General features: G+C 39.5%; 4 protein-coding genes across 4 annotated transcripts; all 4 read right to left on the bottom strand.

The window, feature by feature from the left end:
• Positions 1-1,133: 1,133 nt before the first annotated feature.
• On the bottom strand, positions 1,134-3,506 carry LOC115672527 (B3 domain-containing transcription factor VRN1-like). The gene is made up of 4 exons (XM_030594335.2): positions 3,205-3,506; positions 2,054-2,711; positions 1,762-1,979; positions 1,134-1,490 (listed from the first exon to the last, which is right to left on the bottom strand). Exons 1-4 carry the CDS (start codon positions 3,481-3,483, stop codon positions 1,224-1,226), a joined length of 1,422 nt encoding a protein of 473 aa, XP_030450195.1. The 5' UTR covers positions 3,484-3,506; the 3' UTR covers positions 1,134-1,223.
• Positions 3,507-6,292: 2,786 nt separating this feature from the next.
• On the bottom strand, positions 6,293-8,962 carry LOC115672790 (B3 domain-containing protein Os01g0723500-like). The gene is made up of 4 exons (XM_056304901.1): positions 8,846-8,962; positions 7,353-7,725; positions 6,852-7,159; positions 6,293-6,750 (listed from the first exon to the last, which is right to left on the bottom strand). Exons 1-4 carry the CDS (start codon positions 8,951-8,953, stop codon positions 6,499-6,501), a joined length of 1,041 nt encoding a protein of 346 aa, XP_056160876.1. The 5' UTR covers positions 8,954-8,962; the 3' UTR covers positions 6,293-6,498.
• Positions 8,963-10,157: 1,195 nt separating this feature from the next.
• Positions 10,158-13,487, bottom strand: LOC115672788 (B3 domain-containing protein At2g35310-like). Its single transcript, XM_030594734.2, has 4 exons — positions 12,835-13,487; positions 11,415-11,760; positions 10,895-11,238; positions 10,158-10,795 (listed from the first exon to the last, which is right to left on the bottom strand). Exons 1-4 carry the CDS (start codon positions 12,904-12,906, stop codon positions 10,721-10,723), a joined length of 837 nt encoding a protein of 278 aa, XP_030450594.1. The 5' UTR covers positions 12,907-13,487; the 3' UTR covers positions 10,158-10,720.
• A 4,411-nt stretch (positions 13,488-17,898) lies between these two features.
• On the bottom strand, positions 17,899-19,134 carry LOC115672787 (B3 domain-containing protein Os01g0723500-like). Its single transcript, XM_056304995.1, has 3 exons — positions 18,711-19,134; positions 18,390-18,610; positions 17,899-18,186 (listed from the first exon to the last, which is right to left on the bottom strand). The coding sequence occupies exons 1-3, from the start codon at positions 19,132-19,134 to the stop codon at positions 17,899-17,901; spliced, it is 933 nt and encodes a 310-aa protein (XP_056160970.1).
• Between the last annotated feature and the right edge of the window lie 3,510 nt (positions 19,135-22,644).

Below are 22,644 nucleotides of genomic sequence, written 5' to 3'. Positions count from 1 at the left end.
CAACTTAGGTTATGGACGAATGGAGAGCTAAAAGTTCAGTGAATGAGGCAAAAGATTATGGGGTCGTATTACCTATGAAACTGCGGAATTCGTGGGGGAAAAAGTTGGGATCGCTCCCAATTTAAACTTAAAGATTACAACAAAAGAAAGTGACAATTGCGGTATTTTTTAATGACTTGAATCCAGAGTTTCTATTTTAACTGGTTTTCAATCCCGTGCTTTGCACCATGTACCTTTTGAAAATTTTTCTTTCGAGAAAGGATGACCCAAAAAGCACATTTAGAAAATTCAAAGTAAGACACGCATAGTTATCATCTTTTCTTATCTTATGATCATGTATTTAGAAAATCTCATTGGGCTGTTTGCTAAGGAGATTGATCTGGTTTTTACACACCTCGAAGTGCTATTCCTTTCTAATTTAGTTTTTCCACAGGCTTTCGAAAATGAGAGTGATATTTCCTCAACCCAAAAGTTTTGCTCCACACCGTCCTAAAATTGCATGTTTTGGTTAGATTAATTTGCCCTCAAAGCTCATTCACGATGTCCATGAAAATTCTTGAAAATTTGCGAAGATAAAAAAATATTCTCGAGTAAATAAAACTTACCCTTTTCTTTATTCCTCGACCAAAAACCTACTGCCCTTTCCATGGCATTTGTACTCGTTTCGTGGAGTAGTACTTCTTACGCGCGAAACTCTTTACCTCAAACTTATTTCCAACGTTAATACGGAAACTAAAATTAGTCCATATATGTGGAGCCTGAAACTTTTAGTGTGCGTAATTTTCTGAAGTTGAGACAATACAGTGATTTTTTGGGGATCGAGAAAAATCTAGATTGGTTGGTGTTGCTGCAAAACCAGTTATTGAATAGTCCTATGAACCGAAGGAAGTTTATATTTCTCATTCAGCATGGCAGGAACCGACTCTACGGCATGGTCACGGTCTATATTAACTAGAGAACTCTTGTTCATTCTCCTGGCAGGCATCCAAAGACACGGGATCAAGCGCTGCCGGCCATTTAATCAGCTCAACGATACACCATCAGTTCGTCACATGCTACATGCGAATTACAATAGCATGCGGCCGACTAACAGAAGTAGTAAAAGAGTGCTTTAAGTTGCACTGAGCAGGCCAGAAAGAAACACTATCATAAAGATCTCAATCACCGATACCATATTCACAGGGAAAACATAGTTACGAAGCACAAGATCTATTGCGGCCGACTCACTGCTGTGAGTTCCTGTCCTCTAGAACTCGGATTATAGTAACATTTAGCACAACGTCCTCTGTCTCTACCAGTTCAAAGATGCAGACATCTCCTTCCTCCAGATTATTATCTGTCACAAATTTACGCCAACCTCTGCTGATCTTACTAGCTTTGCCACGGTTGAAAATGCGCCGCACAGGCCATTGCTTGCCATCAGGAAGCTGAAGTTTGATGTCCCCAGACAAGTCCTTCAGATGCATCCGGGCGAAGGAGGAGGGTAGGTGCTGTATAAGGAAAAAGAGACAGAAGCCTTCACAAGACAATATATGGCCACTGAAATAATATCCAAGTGAATTCATTTGGAATTATCTTCCAACCATGAACCTCACGTTGTTGTATGTATGAGCACAAAGGATAGGAAAATCCACGTTCATGCAGCTAATTCTCAATGAAGAGAAGGGCATAGTTGTTATGGCTACTTCTGTAGCTCCACTTAGAATTAGGAAATGATATGGAACGAACGTTTTAGCGAGGGTATCCACCTCCAAGGCTTACCAGAATAAATTTTCCATGTACGAAGGATGGTCGCATGACCACTCGGCAGAAAGGGCCGTCAGGCTCAAACATTTCCGATGCCCGGATCGCCAGTTCTCTCGCTTCAGCAGTTACAAGCCTTGTGGCTTTCGACTGTCTGGAAGAACTTTGGGAGGAAACATCGCCGGAAGGAGATGGTTCGCTTCCCAACTTTTCTTCGGCCGACAACTCTTTCTCATCTGCATTGTCATTATTGTGTCAAACAAAAAACAGGAGTATGGATGATCAATTGACAAGAGTTAATGGTGCTTACCGGGCTCAGCTATTTGCTTTCTCCTTTTGGGATATCTTGATTGGTGAGACAAAGGAGACTGAACTCCATTCCCTGCTTCTCTAAGTTCATTAACATCGACTTGTACCCCTATATCACGAGTATTGTTACCCTTCAGATGGAGAAAGTCTGAATGGTTTCTTGATAGGAGATTTTTCCCGTTAATCTCATGCTTATGGTCCTCAAGGTTGATGACACTATATATACGGTCTGATCTCTTCTGATTGACAAGGTCAGTAGAAGCCTTGTTCCTCGAATAGCTGGAAATTGGGAAGGCAGGGCTAAGTTTTCGAACTTTGAGAATGTTACTAGACTCTCGATTTTGCTCCAGAGGAAATGCAACTTGCTTGCCATGACTCAATTCTTCAGACCTCCCAAGAGTGGTATGAGCGAACTCCGTGGAAGCAGTTAAGTTAAACATGTACACAAGGAAATTGGAGTTCCTTTCATACTGAAAAACCAGAAAGTACCCGGCACAAACAGAGTGATGTTCAATAAATCTCTGCCAGCCGCCATCAAACCATAGCCTTTGATTAGCTTTTCTTAAGCCCACTTGCCATATACCAGAACTGGGAGTGGTGAGTGTAACAGCATTGGATAGTTCATCTCCAAATTTCTGAACAAATCTTTTCGGAAGTCCCTGCAGATATCAAAGTTTAACCACCCACATTCTCACTAATTGTATAAGCAAGCTCTACATTACAAAAGAACCGAAGTAGCGTACAAACAAAATTCCCGAGCACATGTACAGACGGGTTTTCTTGAATTTAGAAGCAAGTCATACCAAAACTGATAATAAATGCAACCCAAATTCACTCCATGAACATATTCCCGCACAACAAAAGTTCCCGACTTTATGTATGAAATCAAGAGACAAGGCGGGGAGAAAGATCTTGGGGGGCAATTCATCAACTGAAACGTCTCAAACGATGTCTAGACACATCATCCATGCAAGATACCAAACACCCACGAAGCCCCAACCAGCCCGTGAAGATAGGAACAAGAGGAGATGACAAGCAAGCACGATTGAATCAAAGGAACATAAAAGGGTACAACCAGAAGGTCGATAACGAACACAACACGAAGTCCAAGAACAGTGAAAAGAACAAAAGAAGAACAGCAAGGGAAATTACCAGCTGCTTCTCCTGGATGATGGACTCCACGATCAACTTGTAGAAAACGCAAGCCCTTCGTCCATGGGCAGCGGGCTTCTCCGTGTGGTTCGAAACTGCATCAGCCGCGAGTGCTGCGGTCAACTCATGCGACATTGTACGAGGAGGAGGAGGAGGAGGAGGAGGAGGAGGAGACAATGTTACGGCATATGCCAACGTTGTTCCGGCGTGTCTTCTTCCACTGATCCCTTGAAAAAAGACAAGCTTTTTATGCGCAAGCCCAAAGCCCGAGAGCGCCATTGATATAGGGGATAAAACTACTTTCGATATTTTATGGGTTCTTCAAATCAGATCGGCAAGTCCCACCAAACCCCCTTGACAATTACATAAGTCGAGTTCTTTCAAAATTCATATGTAAGATGAAAAGATTATGCGAAAAATTCGGATCTCTCGAATTTAGGAAAATAATTACACTCCCGATTTAAACTTCAAGATCACAACAGAAGAAAGTCGCTACAGTTGATTTGCAACTTTTCATTTTAAACTAGTTTTCAATCCCGGGATTTGCACCGGATGCATTTCACAATTTAGAAAAAAAAACGATAATAAGAAGAGCGCATTTAGTAATTTTAAAGCGAAACCCGCATTGTTGATATGGTTTCTCGTCGTATGATCATGTATGTACCAGCTGATTATCGTACATTTGTAGATTGTAGTCATATTCCCCGTCTACTCTAGTTTTTCCATGGGCTTTTGCCTCGTTTTGTACACCCGAAATAATATTCAAAGGCGAATGGCTTAAAAGTGGAGCAAAAATCCTAAAATAATTTTTTTAAAGATTAACAAAATGAGAAGTGTTATATCCTCGGCCCAAAAGTTTTATTCCACTACTTTTTATAATTGCATGTTTTGTGATCGCGTTACATAATTATAGTCCCCGATGAACGGGAGAAAGTTTATGTTGCTCGTTCAGCATGGCAAGAACCGTTGTTCTCCATGGAGCACAGCGAAGATAATTTTGGGTGTTCTAGGAGCACCATGTTTCGGTCTTCTTCGAGGGGCAATGGAACTTCGCAATCTCGGCAAGCTATCATCAGCTCGTGCGGGCTAAAACCGACCATGCCCCGAGTGCAAGGAGAATCGCTCGGAATGGTCACGATCCATATAAACTAGAGGACTATTGTTCATTCTCCTCGCAGCAGCATCCGAGAACACGGGATCAAGCGCTGCCGGCCATTTAATCGTCTTGGCAATACATCACCGGTTCGTCACAGCATGCGTCTCGCGATGGAGGAAACTAGACATGTCTAACAGCCATTCTATGCACGATGTCGTTGCTCGGATATCCACAACCCAAGTTTTCTTGACCAGAATATCGCCGCGGAGTTTGGTCCGTGGAGCGTACCGACGTAACATGGTACGAAATGCAGTACTCCCCGAGGGCATCGAGCGCCAACCGATCACAGTCGACAAGCAGAGCATTGCCATCCACTTTTACTAGCAAAAAATTAGTCCCGCTGTACATAAAGGTTTTGTCAAAATCTTGGTTACGGGAAGTGTCTTAGAAGGATAGAGACATTCAGCTGACTCCTGTACAGGAACACAAACATAAGCATCACCCTGACAAAACAAGGAATTCTCGTTCACAATGCTTGTAAAAGGGTATAGTGTGAAGTGCTCTGCTCACCCTCTAATTCGTCGAAGCCGCGATATATTTTTGCTAGGAAATTATTAAGGTCAAAGGCATAGTAATGAGCTCTTGCAAATAGTTTCTATTATTTTTTGTGATTGCTAAGACAAGCAAGAAGATATCGGAATCTGGCATGCATTTGTGCATTCTAATTGAAACGGATCAGCCAATGTCTCTCGACCATTGATATATGAACCGGGCAATTTTTCCTTGACTTAGCCTGGATGACCAACCGATGCAGACAAAAGTTTATATGGCTCTGTCAGGGGTTGAACACCTTGCTTTTTTAAGGAAGCTTGAATACGGTTCCCATAGGACTTCCTCTACAATTTCACAAGAAGGGGAATCTGAAAATGCTTCAACCAAAAGGGCCCATACTTGAGATGAAATGTTTACCAATGTTTTCTCTCACATGTTTTATCAGTCTCTGTTAAAAAAAGAATATATCAAACGACTGAAAGGGCAAAAACAACACACGATCACAGGCCAACCCACGAGTCCATATGTGAAGACTGAAAGGGTCCTTTGAAGATCAGTATAACCTTCCTGGCTCTGACTTTTGTTTTGGATGGGAAATGAATTGGTATCCATTCATCTAAAGACCAAAGTACATGGACTAAATGGGTTCTCTTAGCAACAACAGACCCAGAAGAACAGGGAAGTGAACTGAATCAAAAAATGAAATATAAACCAACAAAAGCATTAGTTCAAGCCCAGTTTGCATGAGGATTGAGCTAAATCTTCTGCATTAGGGAAGAAGTTCGGAAGCAACTCTCCGCCATTACTACTACATCTTCTGCTTTCTAATTCCATAGACGATTAGGGGACTCTAAAACTAAATCCTCCTCCCAGCTCCTGATCAAGTGATTACACTGAATTGACAGACTATTTGGAGAAGTTGGGCAATCAGAGCTCTGACTCGCTGTGGAACATTTTTGCGACAATCACGTTAACCTTCTCGACTGCCCGACTGTTCTATTTCTAAGAACCATAATAACTAGGTAACCAAAGATCCAAAGAGTTAAGATCTATCGACATCAGATTAGACATGTTTTATCTCTCAACTTCAGACACCAGCTCAGTAATGCTAATCTGTAATCACACTAGCGTCGGCCGTTGCAGGACAATGAAGCAGATTTCACTATATTTCCATAATGAGAGCTGCCTATCCACACATTCATCTAGTTTGAAACTTAACTACCTCCATGAAGATGTGGCCCGAGATAGACTTTCATGACAGGAGAGGAACTTCGAAGCTGACATTGAAGGCGGAGTCCCATATTGAAAGATCATGCCCTCTCTCTCTCTCTGTCTCTCTCTCTAAATGCTGGTTCAAAAATGGTAATGACTCGAAACAACGAATGTCAAATCAAGCATATCAAATCAAAAACTAGTTAGAATTATAAATCTAAGTTCAGATTATCAGCAGCTCAAAAACCATAAGGAGAGTAATTATAAATCTGAAAGCTCGAGGCCTAACCAAGCATCATATCATGAAGAAACATCTTCCCTATAAAATATTGTTCAATAATACTAATGAGTGATTTCTCTCTGAGCGGAGTCACAATAGTGAGACATAATTCAAGTATACTACCATAATCTAATCTCCCTGGCCGCATCTTCTTTCATGCAATCAAAGTTTCCGGCGAATGAAATATGGTGACTTGGAATTCCATGTTGAAGAGAAGCTCGAACACGCAAACATCTCCGGTCCCTAGCTTGTTGTCTTGGATAAAGGCCGGCCACCCTTTAGAAAAGTAATGCCGGTTCCTATTTATCACGCAGACGACATTCCAAGTGTTCCCTTCCAAATTTCGCAGGACAATGTCCGCCCTTTCCCCTGGGAAATGCACTTGAGCAAACGCCCTGGGAATATACTGCATTTATTTGTGGAAGACACTCAGTATTGGAGAAAAGGAAGGGGACAACAATGACAAAGGTTATGAAACAGGGAGTTGAAAAGAAAGTGAACACTAACCAGCATTTTCGCCCTCTTAAGGCTGAACAATTTCATATAAGTCATGAAGTAGGGGAACATAGAAGTAAACATCTCCTCTACTCCTCTCAGCCTTACATTTACCTCAGAGCTAGAAGCCTTCTTCTCAATAGAATGGCACCTAAATCTTGATTTGGATACTGGTAAACCTGCGGCGAGTTTTCCAAGCTTGTTCTTCTGTTTGTGCTTGTGGGGCTCTGGACTCATTCTAACAGCACAAAGATCCATTTCTTCTTCCTCCTCTTTGATCTTCTCAAGCTTGTTAAGCTCGACTTCCACATTTTGCTTGTCTGTCCAATGTCATGTAAATGTAAGTCTATCCTTTTGGACAGGTTTTCTACATGCATATGCGTTAGTATCCAGAATATCAAGAAAACACCAACACTGATATCGTAGGAAAAGATTATATGTTAAGTAAATCAGGACATGTAGAAGGTATAATCTGAACTTAAGTCTGCCAAAGAAAAGGACAGAGTGCATTACCCTGAGAATTGGGATATGTTGACTGAGGGAGATTTCGGGAGCCAACAGGACACTTTCTGGGTCTGCCTCTTGGTCTTTTCCCACTATGAAGGTTTGTTTCTTTTCTTTTTGTAAGAGGAACATTGATTCTCTCCAATCCAGTCGGATCGTAAATACGTACTTCAAAGCTTCTCTTCCCATCGTATTCGAATAGCAAGAACTCCTTGTTTCCAAGGGAGTTGTCTATGTGAAACTCTTGCCATCCATCATGTATATACACGCCAGTGACGTCCTTGCGTAATTTGGCATTCCAATTTTCGCCAGACGGGCCCTTTAAGATCACTGTATGGGGAAGTTCTTCTGAAAAAAGCCTCCCAAACTTTGGCGGGATTTTCTGCATTATACTCAATTAAATATTGTGTTTAGTGGATTCCAGAGTGCAAGATACAGGCTCTAGTAGCTGAGTGATCATTAATCGAACAAGAAAACATGAAATACAAATTGGATTCGCTACTTAAAGGTGAAGTCAACAATAGGATATATGTAGTAATACTGATGCAGATCAAACTACACTCGCATCAACCCTGCCTATCATACCGTTTCAAACTTAGGAATCGAAGAAGTACCGAAAACAAAAGGATTGAAAGAATTGATTAATCAAGCCACACAAAAGAGACTGGCATCAACACATCACAACTTCAATTTAACTAACACCAAAACACATGGATTCTCACTGTAGTAGAATATACTTAAATAAGAACTCCATATACTAATTATATGAGCCTGTTCTTCAAGCCATGGTAGGCAATGAAACTTAAACACAATATGATAAGCCAGAACATGCATGAAAAGAAACAGGATCTTTCATCCGGACTCTGGAGAGCTTGAGAAAGTATGAATCATTCTCCTCCTTCATCACATAACTCATATAGCAGTCATTTAGCCTAACATACATGCTCTAGTGTACACAACCAAACTTTTGAAGCAAGTGAAATTGAATTGTTTGACACATGAGCAGTCGGGTGTGATACTTTCACCTTTCGTTTTATTTTTTTCAATTTCCCAGCAACTGATGCGCTCTTGTGCATTACTTAAGAAACCTCACAATGCAACAGTCTTTCTTTTCTTTCCCTAGATTTATCATCTGCAAACGAGCATTGGGCGTTATCTCTCCTTCACAAGGTCAGACAGGGTAAGGAAGTGTAAAGCCACATCTTTTACTTCTCCATTTGGAGGAAAAACCCAAAAGAATCTACCGCTAATAGACTTTGTTCATTCAAAATGGCACCACTACTTCGATTTGAGCCAGTTCAAGCCTTCTGCTTTTTAGTCATTGTAATCGTTCCATGCACTCGACAAGAAGATAAAGCGCCCCTAGCTCTTCAAAGAGACATCAGAAGATGTAATTTGAAGGACAGGTTTACTCTTTTCTCAGTGACTGCACAATAGAAGACGAAATGGAAGAGGAGACAGGGATATTTTGTGTCGAGAAAACAGAGGCTCGAATATCTTACCAGTTCTTGCATGGGTTCTTTCTGCAGGGTCAACTTGAAGAAGCAGTTCATCTTCATCTTCATCTTGGTTGTTGAGTCCAATTCATGTTCTTCTCCGAGACCCTCCATTCTTCTTCTTTTTTTTTTTGCGCCTCCCTCCATTCTTCTTCAAGCAGCTGCTTCTTGGGAGTTTCACACCGCCATCAACTGAGCACTCCCTTGTTATAAGAGACGTGGAGGAGGGTATCATGGCTTGGCAAAAGCAAAAAGGATGAGAACTTTTCAAAATCAGGCAAAAAACAGGGGCCAACCAACATTGCTCCGCCAACTGGAGCTCTTCTTCTCTGGAGGCAGAGGACCGGAGGCAGAGACTGCCAGTACGAGTGCCAACATGCAGAGTTGAACTGTTCTTGTCTCTTAAGAACACTACAGGGCTTCAAAAAAAAAAGCAAAAGGAAAAAAAAAAAACACATGCACAACTCATGAGAATCAGGAGAAGAAGACCATATCTTTATATACGGACTGAGCAGAGACATTTTCATACTATTGAGCAAATGAGTTTTAAGTTAAAAAAACGAAACGAGAAAGGACGACATTTTTAACGTCCAATTACATTTTTATTAGCATCAGTTTACTAAATCCATAAAGAAGTGGCATTCATAGAAGTCCTTATGCTGTTCTTTTGCTCTTGAACAATGTGCTTGGAAATTACAACAAGAGTTTATTTTCATTTGTATAACTCCCTCAAATTTATTGACATGGTGTTGCTTATTGCACTGTTACATCAAATAGATTTTTCACAGGGCTGCATAAGATTTTCAGGTCTTCGAGTGACTGCGTTATCGAAAGGGATCAACAGCATATTTTCTGTTTGACCAATCACCCGAAATAATTTATGCATGTTTGTGAAAAGGCTATGAGATTTGAATCATCAGAGGAAAAGAAGTTACGCAGGACTTGGAATGAAAAATTAGTTGCAATCTATAAACTTTGAGCCTAAGCCATGCATCACAAAATCCATCATCGTCGGGTAGAACTTATCCATGCATTCGTTTAGCCAGAAACTTAACTACATCTGGTGACGACATAGCTGGAGATAGACTTTCCTGGGCCGCTGTCTGTTGGTAGCCGAAAAACTGTGAGCCAGAGGAATGTTAAGACTAAATACAGAACCCTGAGTCATAGTCAAGCATTGGATCATCAACAAATCATTCTTTCTTTGAGATGCTACTTCAAAACTGCCAATGCCTCTAGAAACCGAAGGAGATCAGAACTTGCCGGAATCACAAACGCAAATTAAAGTTCAGGTCATCACCAGCTCAAAAACTACATCGTAAGAGAGAAACTATGAATCACAATGATGAAGGCATAATGAGCATCAGGTCATAAAGAAAACATTCTCCTTGTGAGCCTATGACATTCCAGACAATCTAACATAGTTTTGGCATCTGCCAACAAGACAACTGCTTGTTCATCATCATAAGTACAATGATTCCAGTTAGCAGCGCAACAGCAAGACCGGTCTTTCTATGGTTCGTGACCATTACTTGATTTGTTAGGAAAGTTACAAACTCAACAGTCAATAGTAAAAGCAACTAACACTCAGTTACCAACCAATATTAAGAAAACTACTACCACATTGAGGACTATCACAAGCTACTATTGTAGACAGACCACAGGTGAATATAGTAATCTGGTAATGTTACTGGCCACATCTTCTTTCATATGGCCGAAGTTCCCGGCGAGCGGTAAATGTGGACTCGGACTTCCTTCATGTTGAGAACCTCGAAGATGCACACATCTCCAATCTTCAGCTCATTGTCATAAAGAAAGGCTGGCCACCCTCGAGAAAAGTAATAACTCTTTGCGTTGTAATGCAAGGCAACTTCCCAAGTTTTACCTTCCGCATTCCGTAAGGCAATGTTTTCCCATTGCCGCAGGAAAATGTTTAGCAAACTTTGACGGAACAGGCTGCATTGGTTCACGCCGCACACTCAAAATCAGAGAAAAGGGAACGGAAACAATGGCCAAGTTCTAAGATAGAGTCTTTGAGAGAAAGTGAATACTAACCAGCAGTTTCGCTTTCTCCACGGTGGACCTTCTCATATAACTCATGAAGAAGGGGAAGTTCGAAGTAAAAGTCTCTTTTACTGCTCCCAGCCTTGCAGTTTCCTTGGAACTAGAAGCATTCTTCTCTAAAGAGTGACGCAAGAATCTCGATTTGCAAACCGGGAAATGTGGAGCAAGTTTTCCAGCTTTGACCTGCCTTTGCTTGTTTTTGCATTTGTGCTTGCTGGGCTCTGAACTCGTTCTAACATCAGGCAGGTCCATTTCTTCTTCTTTTGACTTACTTAGGCTTTCCTCCACTTGGATTTTCTCCAGCTTGTTTTGCTCAAGTTCAGGATTATGCTTGCCTGCCCAATGTAAACGATAGCTTCACATACTTTTTCTTTCATTGTTATGCCTTAGTATAAAAAAATTAGAGGAAGCATGGAACATTCTAGGAGAGATAACTTGCGTAGTTAATTCATTACAGGCAACGTGTTGTCTTGACTTATCTAATTCTGCCAAAGGTAAGAAAGCGCATTACCCTGAGAGTTGGGAGATTTTAACAGAGGGAGATTTTGGGAGCCAACAGGATGCTTAGGATTGTTAATTCGCATGCTTTTAGCACCAGCAACATTGAGTCTCTCCACTCCAGTTGGATCAAAAACCTGAACTTCGAAGCAATTCTTCCCATCGTACTGGAAAATCAAGAACTCACTGTTTCCTAGAGCGTTGTCTCTGTGAAAATTCCGCCATCCATCATCCTCTATGTACACATAATCAATTTCCTGACATAATTTGGCAGGCCATTCGTTGCCTGATGGGCCCTTCAAGATCACTGTATCAGGAAGTTCATGACGATAGAGCCTTGAAAACTCTGGCGGAATTCTCTGCAATATATCAAAGTAAACATGGTGGTTAGCAGATTCTAGAGTACGAAGTAGCAAATTTTTTAATTTCAATTAGACTTGGGAGTTGCAGGTTAACATACATTTTATCGATCGACAAATTCAGATGCAGATCCATTGAACATGGAATCAGTTCTTCCTACGATAAACTTGGCGATGGATGAAGTACCAAAAACAAAAGATTGAGCAAAACTGACTAATCTGGCCACACAAAGGAGACTGAAAGCAACCATTACAGCAATGGCTCGGTGAATACTCAAATGCACGCATCTCACGGAACGTACTTAAATGTGAATTCTGTGCGCTAATTATATGCAGCCTCGCTTTTGATCGGCATTAGGTGATAAAACCGAAAAATAACACACTAAGCGGTTAATTTTGAGATAAATGCATGATAGAATAATTTCGTCTGGGCTCTAGAGCGCTGGAGGAAATTTATAACATCTTCACACTTATCCACACAATCACAGAACCAACTTAGAACAAGATACTGTGAAACAAAAGTAGCCTGTTTTTTTTTTCTTATAAGTTAAAAAGGGTGGGCAGGGGCGATTAGCATGGCAACCCCCTCTGGCATTCACAAAACATGGCTTTTAGGAGTCCTGTAACTAACGCAATCCTATGCACAAGGCAAGGAAACAGTCGCTCTGTTTTCTCTTGCATTTTTATCTGCAAACAAACATGAATTTGTCCTGCACCAGGCCAAATCTTCATTCCTTTATTCTAGCCAAAAAAATCAGAAACAATCTGGGTTTAAGGTCTTGGGACCCAACTATATTCCTCTTGCCAGCAAAACGTTAAAAAAAAAGGATAAAAACAACTATCATTCGAACTGGCACTAAAAGAAGTCACTGTGATTCAAGCCAGTTTAATCCTAGCTGCAAATAAAATAGAAAAACTAGACCATGCTTGACACAGCAATCAGATAAAGAACGAGACTAGCTCTTCGAAACTAACTTAGAAGACAAGTTCACGGCTTTTTCACCAGGGAAAGAAAATGAAACATGACACTAGGGAAAGAAAATGTCTTGAGGAAACAAAGGGAGTGAAGATGACCAGGTGCTGCGTGGGTTCCTTTCGGAGGATCAACTTGCAGAAGCTGTCTCTCTCGTCCCGAACCCGACTCATCGTTGCTCTTCCCCGACCCTTTTTTTTCTTCCTCAGCAAGCTCTCTCCGTTTACACAGCAATAATGGAGGAGACCCCCCCTCGTCGCCAGTCGTCATATAAAGTTGGATTCAAGACTCGTTTCTTCCATTGCTTGTGAGAATCAAAAGTGGTTCAGAAATTTCCAAATTAGCCAAATGGGGGAGTTTCCAAATAAGGCAGACTGGGGTGGTCCCCAACAGCATGGCTCTGTTCATCTGCTGCTCGAAACTTTTGCTCTGCTGGGTGGAGAGGAAATGCTGTGGCAGAGGCTGACTACGAGTTCCAACAGCTAACAACGTTTGCTTTCCCAGGTATGCACTCATCCCGAGACACGAATCATCGATTTCCAAAACCCAATGCTATGATGTTCGCATTCAGATACAAACGTCTGGTCCCAAGCTTACCGAATTCAATGACAAAAAGTTGGTGATCTGTGTATTGCAGAGGATGACTCTTGTATATGAATTAACGTTCAACTTGTACTTGAATTTCGTTTACAAGAAGAGGGTCGTGTGTTCTTGGAAAATGGAACAAGAAGAAGAAGAAAGAGGTCTCCTTTTTATTCAAGATCAGCGTTTGGATATTCACGTTTCATGAGTATCGGAATTTGTTTGCTTCGAAAACAAAATTGAAGTAATCCATCATTCCAATTTAATAATTTTCTGATTATCATAGTTAGAAAACGATTCATCCTATCCTTTACTTTGAATTATTAAGTAAAACTGTGATGCCAAATCAATAATCTTTTACCCCATAACCTGATACGCCAGAATAAATTTTGACGAGCATTACTAAATTTTAGATGAAGGTTACTGAAATTTAATTTTTATGCATAAAAATAATTCTCTAATGGGTCAGGGAAGAGGGATATTTCATTAGGTCCTGGGTGAGACTAAGGTTTCGTTTGTTTAGAGAAAAACCTTTTAAAGAAAGACAACTTTTTTTCCATTTACCAGTTTTGGTGTAGGAAAATAAACTAGTGCGAAGGAAAATGATATCAATCAATTAGACAATCCTAGTTTAAAGCTAAGGAAAACAACTTCATAACTTGAAAAGTGGAAGCCATTTTCCAACAAATACAAAAACGGAGGATATTTCATCCACTGAATGAAAAAAGGATTACTTAAATATACGGAGATCGGGTGAATTCCCTAAAAAACCCCGAACTTTAGGTCAAATTCCAAATCTGCCCCGAACTTTTTTTTGTCTAAGAAAAAACCCTAAACTTTAGGTCCATTCCCAAATCTGTCCCAAACTTTTTTTTGTCTCGAAAAAACCCCAAACTTTAGGTCCAGTCCCAAATCTGCCCCGACCTTTTTTTTGTCTCGGAAAATACCTCAAACTTTAAATTCAATCCCAAATCTAACCCGAATTTTGTTTTATGTAAAAAAAATCAGCAAATTTCAATTTATTTTCAAAAATATACCCCCGCGATCCCCTCCCAACTTGACGTGACACTTCCACTTCATAACAAATCAACATCAGCAAAGTAATGGGGCGATAGGAACAGACCGACGTCGCATTTTCACTTCGACAACAAATCAAACCAAATAAAAATTGCTGAAATTCTCCAAAATAAAACCAAATAAAATCATTTATTATCGATGTGGAAATGCCACGTCAAGTTAGAACTGGATCATCCGGGTATATTTTTGAAAATAAATTGAATTTTGGTGATTTTTTTTACATAAAACAAAATTTGGGGCAGATTTTGAACTGAACCTAAAGTTTGGGGTTTTTTTCAAGACAAAAAAAAGTTCGGGGCAGATTTGGGATTTGACCTAAAGTTTAGGGTTTTTTCTGAGACAAAAAAGTTCGGGGCAGATTTGGAACTTGACCTAAAGTTTGGGGTTTTTTCTGAGACAAAAAAATGTTCGGGGCAGATTTGGGATTTAACCTAAAGTTGGGAGTTTTTTAGGGAATTAGGCCTACGGAGATCTTGCTAAAATAGTTATTCTTGTGGATTGGAGACACATCAATCCAACACGTAAAGTTATGTGACACAACTATCAAACAAGGCATAGAAATCAAGCAATGTGACGAAATGCTCCAAAAGGGATCGTTCATTCTTACAAGTTTTATATTCCAAACAGCGGAAATCAATTTCCTAACTCATTTTTTAATATGCGCCAATCATGCAAAAATAATTAACATTTTTCTAGAAAATGACTTATTATAAAAGATTTTTCGTTTCATCATATTTTCTTTGAAACAAATGGAGCGGCCAATGGTCGTCTATATAGTAGATGGGTTCCCTAATATATGCTATTTGGGTCACTTTTCCACTTTTAGCAATTAAAGAATATTGCCAAGAAAAAAACCACTTAGAGATGTTAAAGTAACGTTCAAAGGTAATATGATATACAAAAAATCCACTTTTAAAGTACTTTAATAAAGTTTGTTTCATAAAAAAAAAAGTACTTTAATAAAGTTTAAAAAGATTAAAAAAATTGTTTTATCATTTTCAGAATAAATGAATCTCATCGGTACCCCTATTCATCTGATATTTCCTTCATCTAAAAAAAGATTTCTATAAAAAAACAGAAAGCGAAACGCGGTATGCCCACTGGCGATTCTTTTCCCCGAAACGGCGCCCCGTTTAGATTAGAGCGAGTGGGCCCCGCCGCGAGTTTGACCCGCGCAAAAAAGTGGAAGGCGCATAAAAGGCCCTGTGGTCCCCACCTGACCTTTCCAGTTTCGCCCCTCCTCCTCCTGCTCCAACGAAGTACAAGAGTCGTCGAAACCAACGGCCCTGATCGCACGAACTTCCTAGCATCGGCTTACCCGCCGTACACGTCGGATCAGATTCCCACCTCCCATCGCCCGACGCTGGCCCTCCGCTTCTCAACGGCCGGGATTCACTCATCACTCCACACCTTCTCCATCGTCATTCAACTATAAGTAATAACAAAGGATAAAAAAACTCCAACAAAAGTCATTATTTATTTTTGGGATAATAAACATAAATGGTCCGTAAACTATGGATCGATATTCAATGTGGTCCATAAATTTTAAATTTATTCAATATGATCCCTGATTTTTAGCTTAATATTTAATGTGGTCCGTGAACTTTTAATTTGTTCAATGTGGTCCTTACATTCTTGGTACATATTCAATGTAGTCTCTGAATTATATGTAAATGTTCAATATAGTCCTTCAATTAATTTAATATCAGGGACAACACTAAATATTGTCATATAATCTAAGAACTAAAGTAAACATATACCAAAAGTTTAGGGAATACATTAAACAAATTAAAAATTCAGGAATCACATTGCACATTTGGCTAAAATTCAGGTACCACATTGAACAAATTAAAATTTCATTGACCATATTGTATATTGAGTTGAAGTTTATCAAAACATTTGTGTCGTTTTACCTTAATTTTTCTTTGAGGATTTTCCGCTATTCCTTTTTTTTGGCCTCTCTCGCTGGGTTCTGTTTTTCGCAATGGAAAAAGGTTCCGCTTTTAACCTTCTATAAGCACATTTCCAGGATAACACATGAATCGAGATTCGAAAATTGTTTTTCGTTCTTCGATTTCCCAAGAAAGGGAAAATCTGAAAGTGCTTCAACCAAAAGTGCCCTCACCTTTTTTTTTTTTTTTTTTGGTCGTGAAAGGGCCCTCACCTTGAGATGAAATGTTTCCAGCGTTTTCTCTGATATGCAGTTTATCAGCCTTGGTACATAAAAGAAACAGAATCAAATGACTGAAAGGACAAGAACCCACGAGTCCAGATGTGGAAAGACTGAAAGGGTCCTTTGAAGATCGGTATAACCTTTTGGGTTGGCTCTGACTTTGGTTTTGGATGGGAAATGAACTTGTATTCATTCATCTAAAGACCAAAGTACAGGGACTAAATGGGTTCTCTTAGCAACAAAAGACCCAGAAGAACAGGGAAGTGAATTGAATCAAAAAATGAAATATAAACCAACAAAAGCATTAGTTCAAGCCCAGTTTGCATAAGGATTGAGCTACATCTTCTGCATTAGGGAAGAATTTCAGCAGCAACTCTCCATTACTACAACATCTTCTGCCTTCCAGATAGAATTCCGAGGACGATTGGGGGACTCTAGGACTAATAAATCCTCCTCCCAGCTCCTGATCACGTGCATACAGCCACTTGACAGAAAATTATCTGGAGAAGTTGGGCCGCCGTACAACATCATCCGGGAAAGATGATCTTATCCAATGCAGCGTCAAATTGGTTAACAGGAATCATAGCAACAAATGAACCTCTGACTTGGCATGAAACGTTTTTGCAACTATCATGTATTCATGTTAACCTTCTCCATTTTTCAGACTCAACTACCGCGACTCTTCTATCAGCAAGGTTAAGAACCATAATATCTAGGTAACTAAAGATGCGAACAGTTGAGGTCTATCTACATAAGATTAGAGATCTTCTATATCTCAGCTTCAAACACCGGTTCAGCAAAAGTAATCTGTAATTGCTCTAGCATCGGCTGTTGCAGGACGATGAAACAGACTTTCACTATATTTCAGTGAGCCTGTTCATAAGAGGAACCACTTGTCCGCAATTCATCTAGTAGGAAACTTGACTACATCCGTGAAGATGTGGCCCGAGATAGACTTTCACGACAGGAGAGGAACTTCAAGCTGAATATTGAAGGCTGAGTCCTAGTCGAGCATCATATCACGAAGAAATCACACCCCCCTCCCTCTCTAAATGGTAGCTCAGAAATGATAATGACTCCAAACACCAAATGCCAAATCAAGCATATCAAATAAAAACTAGTTGGAATCATAAATCTCAGTTTGAGTTCAGATTATCACCAGCTCAAAAACCATAACAAGAGTAATTAAAAGATCTGAAAGCTCGGGCCCCGCTCAAGCATCACATCATGAAGAATCCATCATCCCTATTAAACACTATTCGATAATACTGACTAGTAATTACTCTCGAGCGGAGTCATAATATCAAAATGTAATCCAGTATGCTACCATAGTCTAGAGAGTATGTACTGTGGATAACTGCATCTTCATTCGTGCGGTCGAAGTTTCTGGTGAACGAAATATTGTAACCAGGAAATCTTTGTTCGGGAGAAGCTCGAACACGCATACATCTCCAGGCCCCAGCTTGTTGTCGCGGACAAAGGCCGACCACCCTGCAGAAAAATGATGCCGGTCCCTATTTTTCATGCAGACCACTTCCCAAGTTTTCCCTTCCTGATTTCGCAGGACAACGTTCACCATTTCCCATGGAATATGCACTTGAGCAAACGCCCCCGGAATATACTGCATTTGTATGTGCCACACACTCAATGTTGGAGAAAAGGAAGGGACTAACAATGACACAAGTTATGAGATAAGAGTGTTGGATATAAAGTAAATACTAACCATTAGTCTCACCATCTTAACACCGTATATTTTCATGTAAGTTATGAAGTAGGGGAACTTGAAGTGAACATCTCTTCTACTGCTCTCAGCCTTGCATTTACCTCCGATTGAGAAGCATTTTTCTCTACAGAATGGCATTTGAATATCGATTTGGAGACCGGGAAACCTGCAGCGGGTTTTCCAGCTTTGACTCGCCTTTGCTTGTTCTTCTGTTTGTGTTTGCGGGGCTGTGAACTCATTCTAACAACAGGAAGGTCCATTTCTTCTTCCTCCTCTTTGATTTTCCCAAGCTTGTTTGGCTCGACTTCTGGATTATGCTGGCCTGTCCAATGTAAATGTAAATCGCTGCTTTTGCGCCATGATATATATGGTAGGAAAAAATAATTCGTTTTAGTAAATTCAGGACATGTAATTATCTGCACCTGCACCTATGTAAGTCTGCCAAAGAAAAGGACCAAGTGCTTTAGCCTGAGAGGTGGGATATGTTGACTGAGGGGGATTTTGGGTGCCAACAGGACACTTTCTGGGTCTGCCTCTTGGTCTTTTCTCACTATGAAGGTTTGTTTCTTTGCTTTTTGTAACAGGAATATCAACTCTCTCCAATCCAGTCGGATCGTAAATTTGCACTTCAAAGCTTCTCTTCCCATCGTACTTGAATAGCAAGAACTCCTTGTTTCCAAGGGAGTTGTCTATGTGAAACTTTCGCCATCCATCCTGTAGATACATGCCAGTGATGTCCTTGCGTAATTTGGCATTCCAATTTTCGCCAGATGGACCCTTTAAGATCACTCTATCGGGAAGTTTCTCAGAATATAGCCTTGAAAACTTTGGCAGGATTTTCTGCATTATAATCGAGCAAATGTTGTGGTTAGTGGATTTCAGAGTGCAAGATACAGGCTGTAGTAGCCGAGTGATCATTAAACAAACAATTAAACATGAAATACCCTGCCTACCATACCGTTTTAAACATGGGAATTGAAGAAGTGCGAATAACAAAAGGATTGAGTAAATTCATGAATCAAGCGACACAAGAGAGACTGAAAGCAACCACTACAGCTTTGACTCAGTGAATAATCAAATGCATGCATCTCACTGAATGTACTTGAATGTGAATTCGATGCGCTAATTACATGCAGCATTGCTTTTGATCGGCATTAGGTGATGATACCGAAAATAACATGCTAAGCAGTTAATTTTGAGATAAATGCATGACAGAATAATTTCTTCTGACTCTAAGAGGCTGGAGGAAATATATATCATCTTCACGCTTAACTTATTAAATTCAACCGGCATCAGTAAAATGTATAACCCTACAAACTAGCAGTGACCAACATATCTACTCAATCCACAGAACCAAACTTTGGAAGTATTAGAACAAGACACTGGCATGTGAAACAAAAGCAGCATGTTTTTTTTCTATTTTCTTATAAGTTGAAAAGGGTGGGGAGGGGCGATTAGCGTGACAACTCCCTCTGGCATTAACATAACATTGCTTTCACTTTCAGGAGTCCTGTAAATCATATGCACAAGGCAAGGAAACAGTCTCTGTTTTCTCTTGCATTTTTATCTGCAAACAAACATGAATTTGTCCCACGCCAGGACAAATCTTTATTCCTTTATTCTAGCCAAGAAAATCAGAAAGAATCTGGCTTTGAGGTATTGGGACCCAACTATATGCCTCTTGCCGGCAAAAAGTGTAAAAAAAAAAAAAAAGAGGGGATAAAAACAGCTATCATTCGAGATGGCACTAAAAGAAGTTACTGTGATTCGAGCAAGTTCAATCCTTGTGCTCTCTTAGCTGCAGTAACATAGAAAAACTAGACCATGCTTGACACAGCAAAAAGATAGAAAGCGACACTAGTTCTTCGAAACAAACTCAGAAATAAACTACAGGGCTTTTTCACAAGTACCTGCCGATAGAACAAAAAATGAAACAACGAGACTTAGGAAAAAAACATGTCTGAGAATACAGAGGAGTGAAGATGACAAGGTGCTGCATGGGTTCCTTTTGGAGGAGGAACTTGCAGAAGCAGGCTCTCTCGTCCTGAACCCGACTCATCGTTGCTCTTCCTCGACCCTTTTTTGTTCTTCAGCGAGCTCCCTTCTCAGTTCAGAGCTTTCCCACTGCAACAATGGAGGAGACCCGCCTCGTGGCGAAACTCATATAAGTTGGACTCAAGATTGTCTTCGTCCTTGCTTGTGAGAATCAAAGTTGGTGGAGAAGTTTCCAAATAAGGCAAAAGGTCCTCAACAGCGTGGCTCTGTCCCCTGTTGCTCTAACATGCTGTGCCGGCTGGAAAGGAAACACGAGGAGGCTGCCGCAGAGGCAGACTGCGAGTTCTAACAGCCTGAACGTTGCTTTCGCAGGTATGTTTGTACTCATCACGACCCGAATCATGGATTTCAAAACAGAATGCTGTAATGTTCGCATTCGGATTCGAACGTCTGGTCCCAAGCCTTGCAAAATTCAATGACAAAGAGTTGGTGATCTTTGTATTGCAGAGGATGACTCTTGCATGAACGAACGATCAACTTGTCCTTGGTTTCGTTTGAAAGAAAGGGTTGTGTGTGTTCTTGAAAAATGAGATAAAAGAGAGCTCCTTTTTATTCAAGATCAATGTTTGCATGTTCTTGTTTCACGAGTATCAGAATTTGTTTGTGTCGAAAACGAAATTGAAATAATCCACCATTTCCATAGAAAATTTTCTGATTTTCATAGTTTAAAAAGCGATTCTAACTTATCCTTTATTTTAAATTATTAAATTAAACTTTTGATGCAAAATCAATATTCTTTCAACCTATAAACTGTTATGCCGAATCAATTTTGACGAATATTGCTAAATTTTGGATAAAGCATGCTAAAATTTAATTTTTATGCATAAAAATATAGCTCTCATGGGTCAGGGAAAAGGTAGGAGAGAGAGAGTTGGTTAAATTCGGGTTCTTCATTAGGTGTATAAAATAAATTGTTCTATGTTTTGATCTATGTGAAGATAATAAATGAGAGTAAGGTTCCGTTTGTTTAAAATAAAATATTTTATTGGAAACGACTTTTTTCTATTTACCAGTGTTTGGTGTAGGAAAATAAATCGGTCAAAGGAAAATGATTTCGGCCTATACGATACAAGTTTAAAGCTAACGAAAACAACTTCATAACTTAAAATGTGGAAGTCATTTTCCAAAAAAAAAAAATACGGAGGATATCTCATCCACCGGATGGAAAAAAGGTTTACTTAAAATTACATTATCTTGTTAAGATAGTTTACTCGTGTGAATCGGAGATGCATCAATCCAACACATCACTATCAAACGAAGCATAAAAATCAAGCAATGAAACAAAGTGCTACAGTAAGAATAATTCATTCCTATTAGCTTTATATTCCAAACGGCGGAAATCAACTCACAACACAGTTTCCAACTCGATTTTGAATTTTCGTCAATCATAGAAAAATGTTACTCTTTTACCACAAAATTAATTTCTTGGAAAATATTGTTCGATTTTATCATATTTTCCTAGAAAGAAACGGAGACTTATGACCAATTTTCACCTGTATAATACATACTATTTGGGTTAGTTTTCCACTCTTCGCAGTTAAAGAAATTGCAAAAGAAAAGAAAACACTTAGCCAAGTTAAAAGATCACATTGAAAGGAATTATGATATACAAAAAAAAAATCCCACTTACAAAGTACTTCAATAAATTCGAAAATGGCAAGAAAGAAAAAAACGATTTTATTGTTATAAAATAAACGAATCTCATCTGTACCCTTATTCATCTATAATATTTCCTTTATTTAAAATGGGGAAAATGACACAAACAGTCCCCGAACTTTGGCCTAATGTGCAATTTGGTCCCTGAACTTTTAATTTGTTCAATGTAGTCCATGAACTATAACCCAATATGCAATGTAGTTCCTAATTGTTCAATTTATTCAATGTCATTTCAGAACTTTTGATACATGTTCAATTCAGTCATTGAATTATATTAAAATGTTCAATATAATCCTTCCATTAATTCAAGTTCAGTGACTACATTGAACATTTTCATATAATTCAGGGACTAAATTGAACAATTATTAAAAGTTCAGGGATCACATTAAATAAATTAAAAATTTAGAGATCACATTAAGTATTAGGCTAAAGTTCAGAAATTATATTAAATAAATTAAAATTTTAAAAATCAAATTACATATTAAATAAAAATTTAAAGATTATTTGTATCATTATCATTTTAAAAAAAGGAGACTTCTGATCCCACGGAACGCAAAATGGCGTGCGCTGCAAATATCTCAGCGCTGGCGATTCATCGCGCAAAACCGCGCCGCGTTTTGATAGAGAGAGGAGAGTGTGTGCGCG

This window comes from Syzygium oleosum, unplaced genomic scaffold, assembly GCF_021117445.2.
Source record: "Syzygium oleosum isolate NSW1041296 unplaced genomic scaffold, Sole_v2.1 Sole_v2.33, whole genome shotgun sequence".
Lineage (NCBI taxonomy): Eukaryota > Viridiplantae > Streptophyta > Magnoliopsida > Myrtales > Myrtaceae > Syzygium > Syzygium oleosum.
This window is presented reverse-complemented; position numbering and strand designations above follow the sequence as displayed.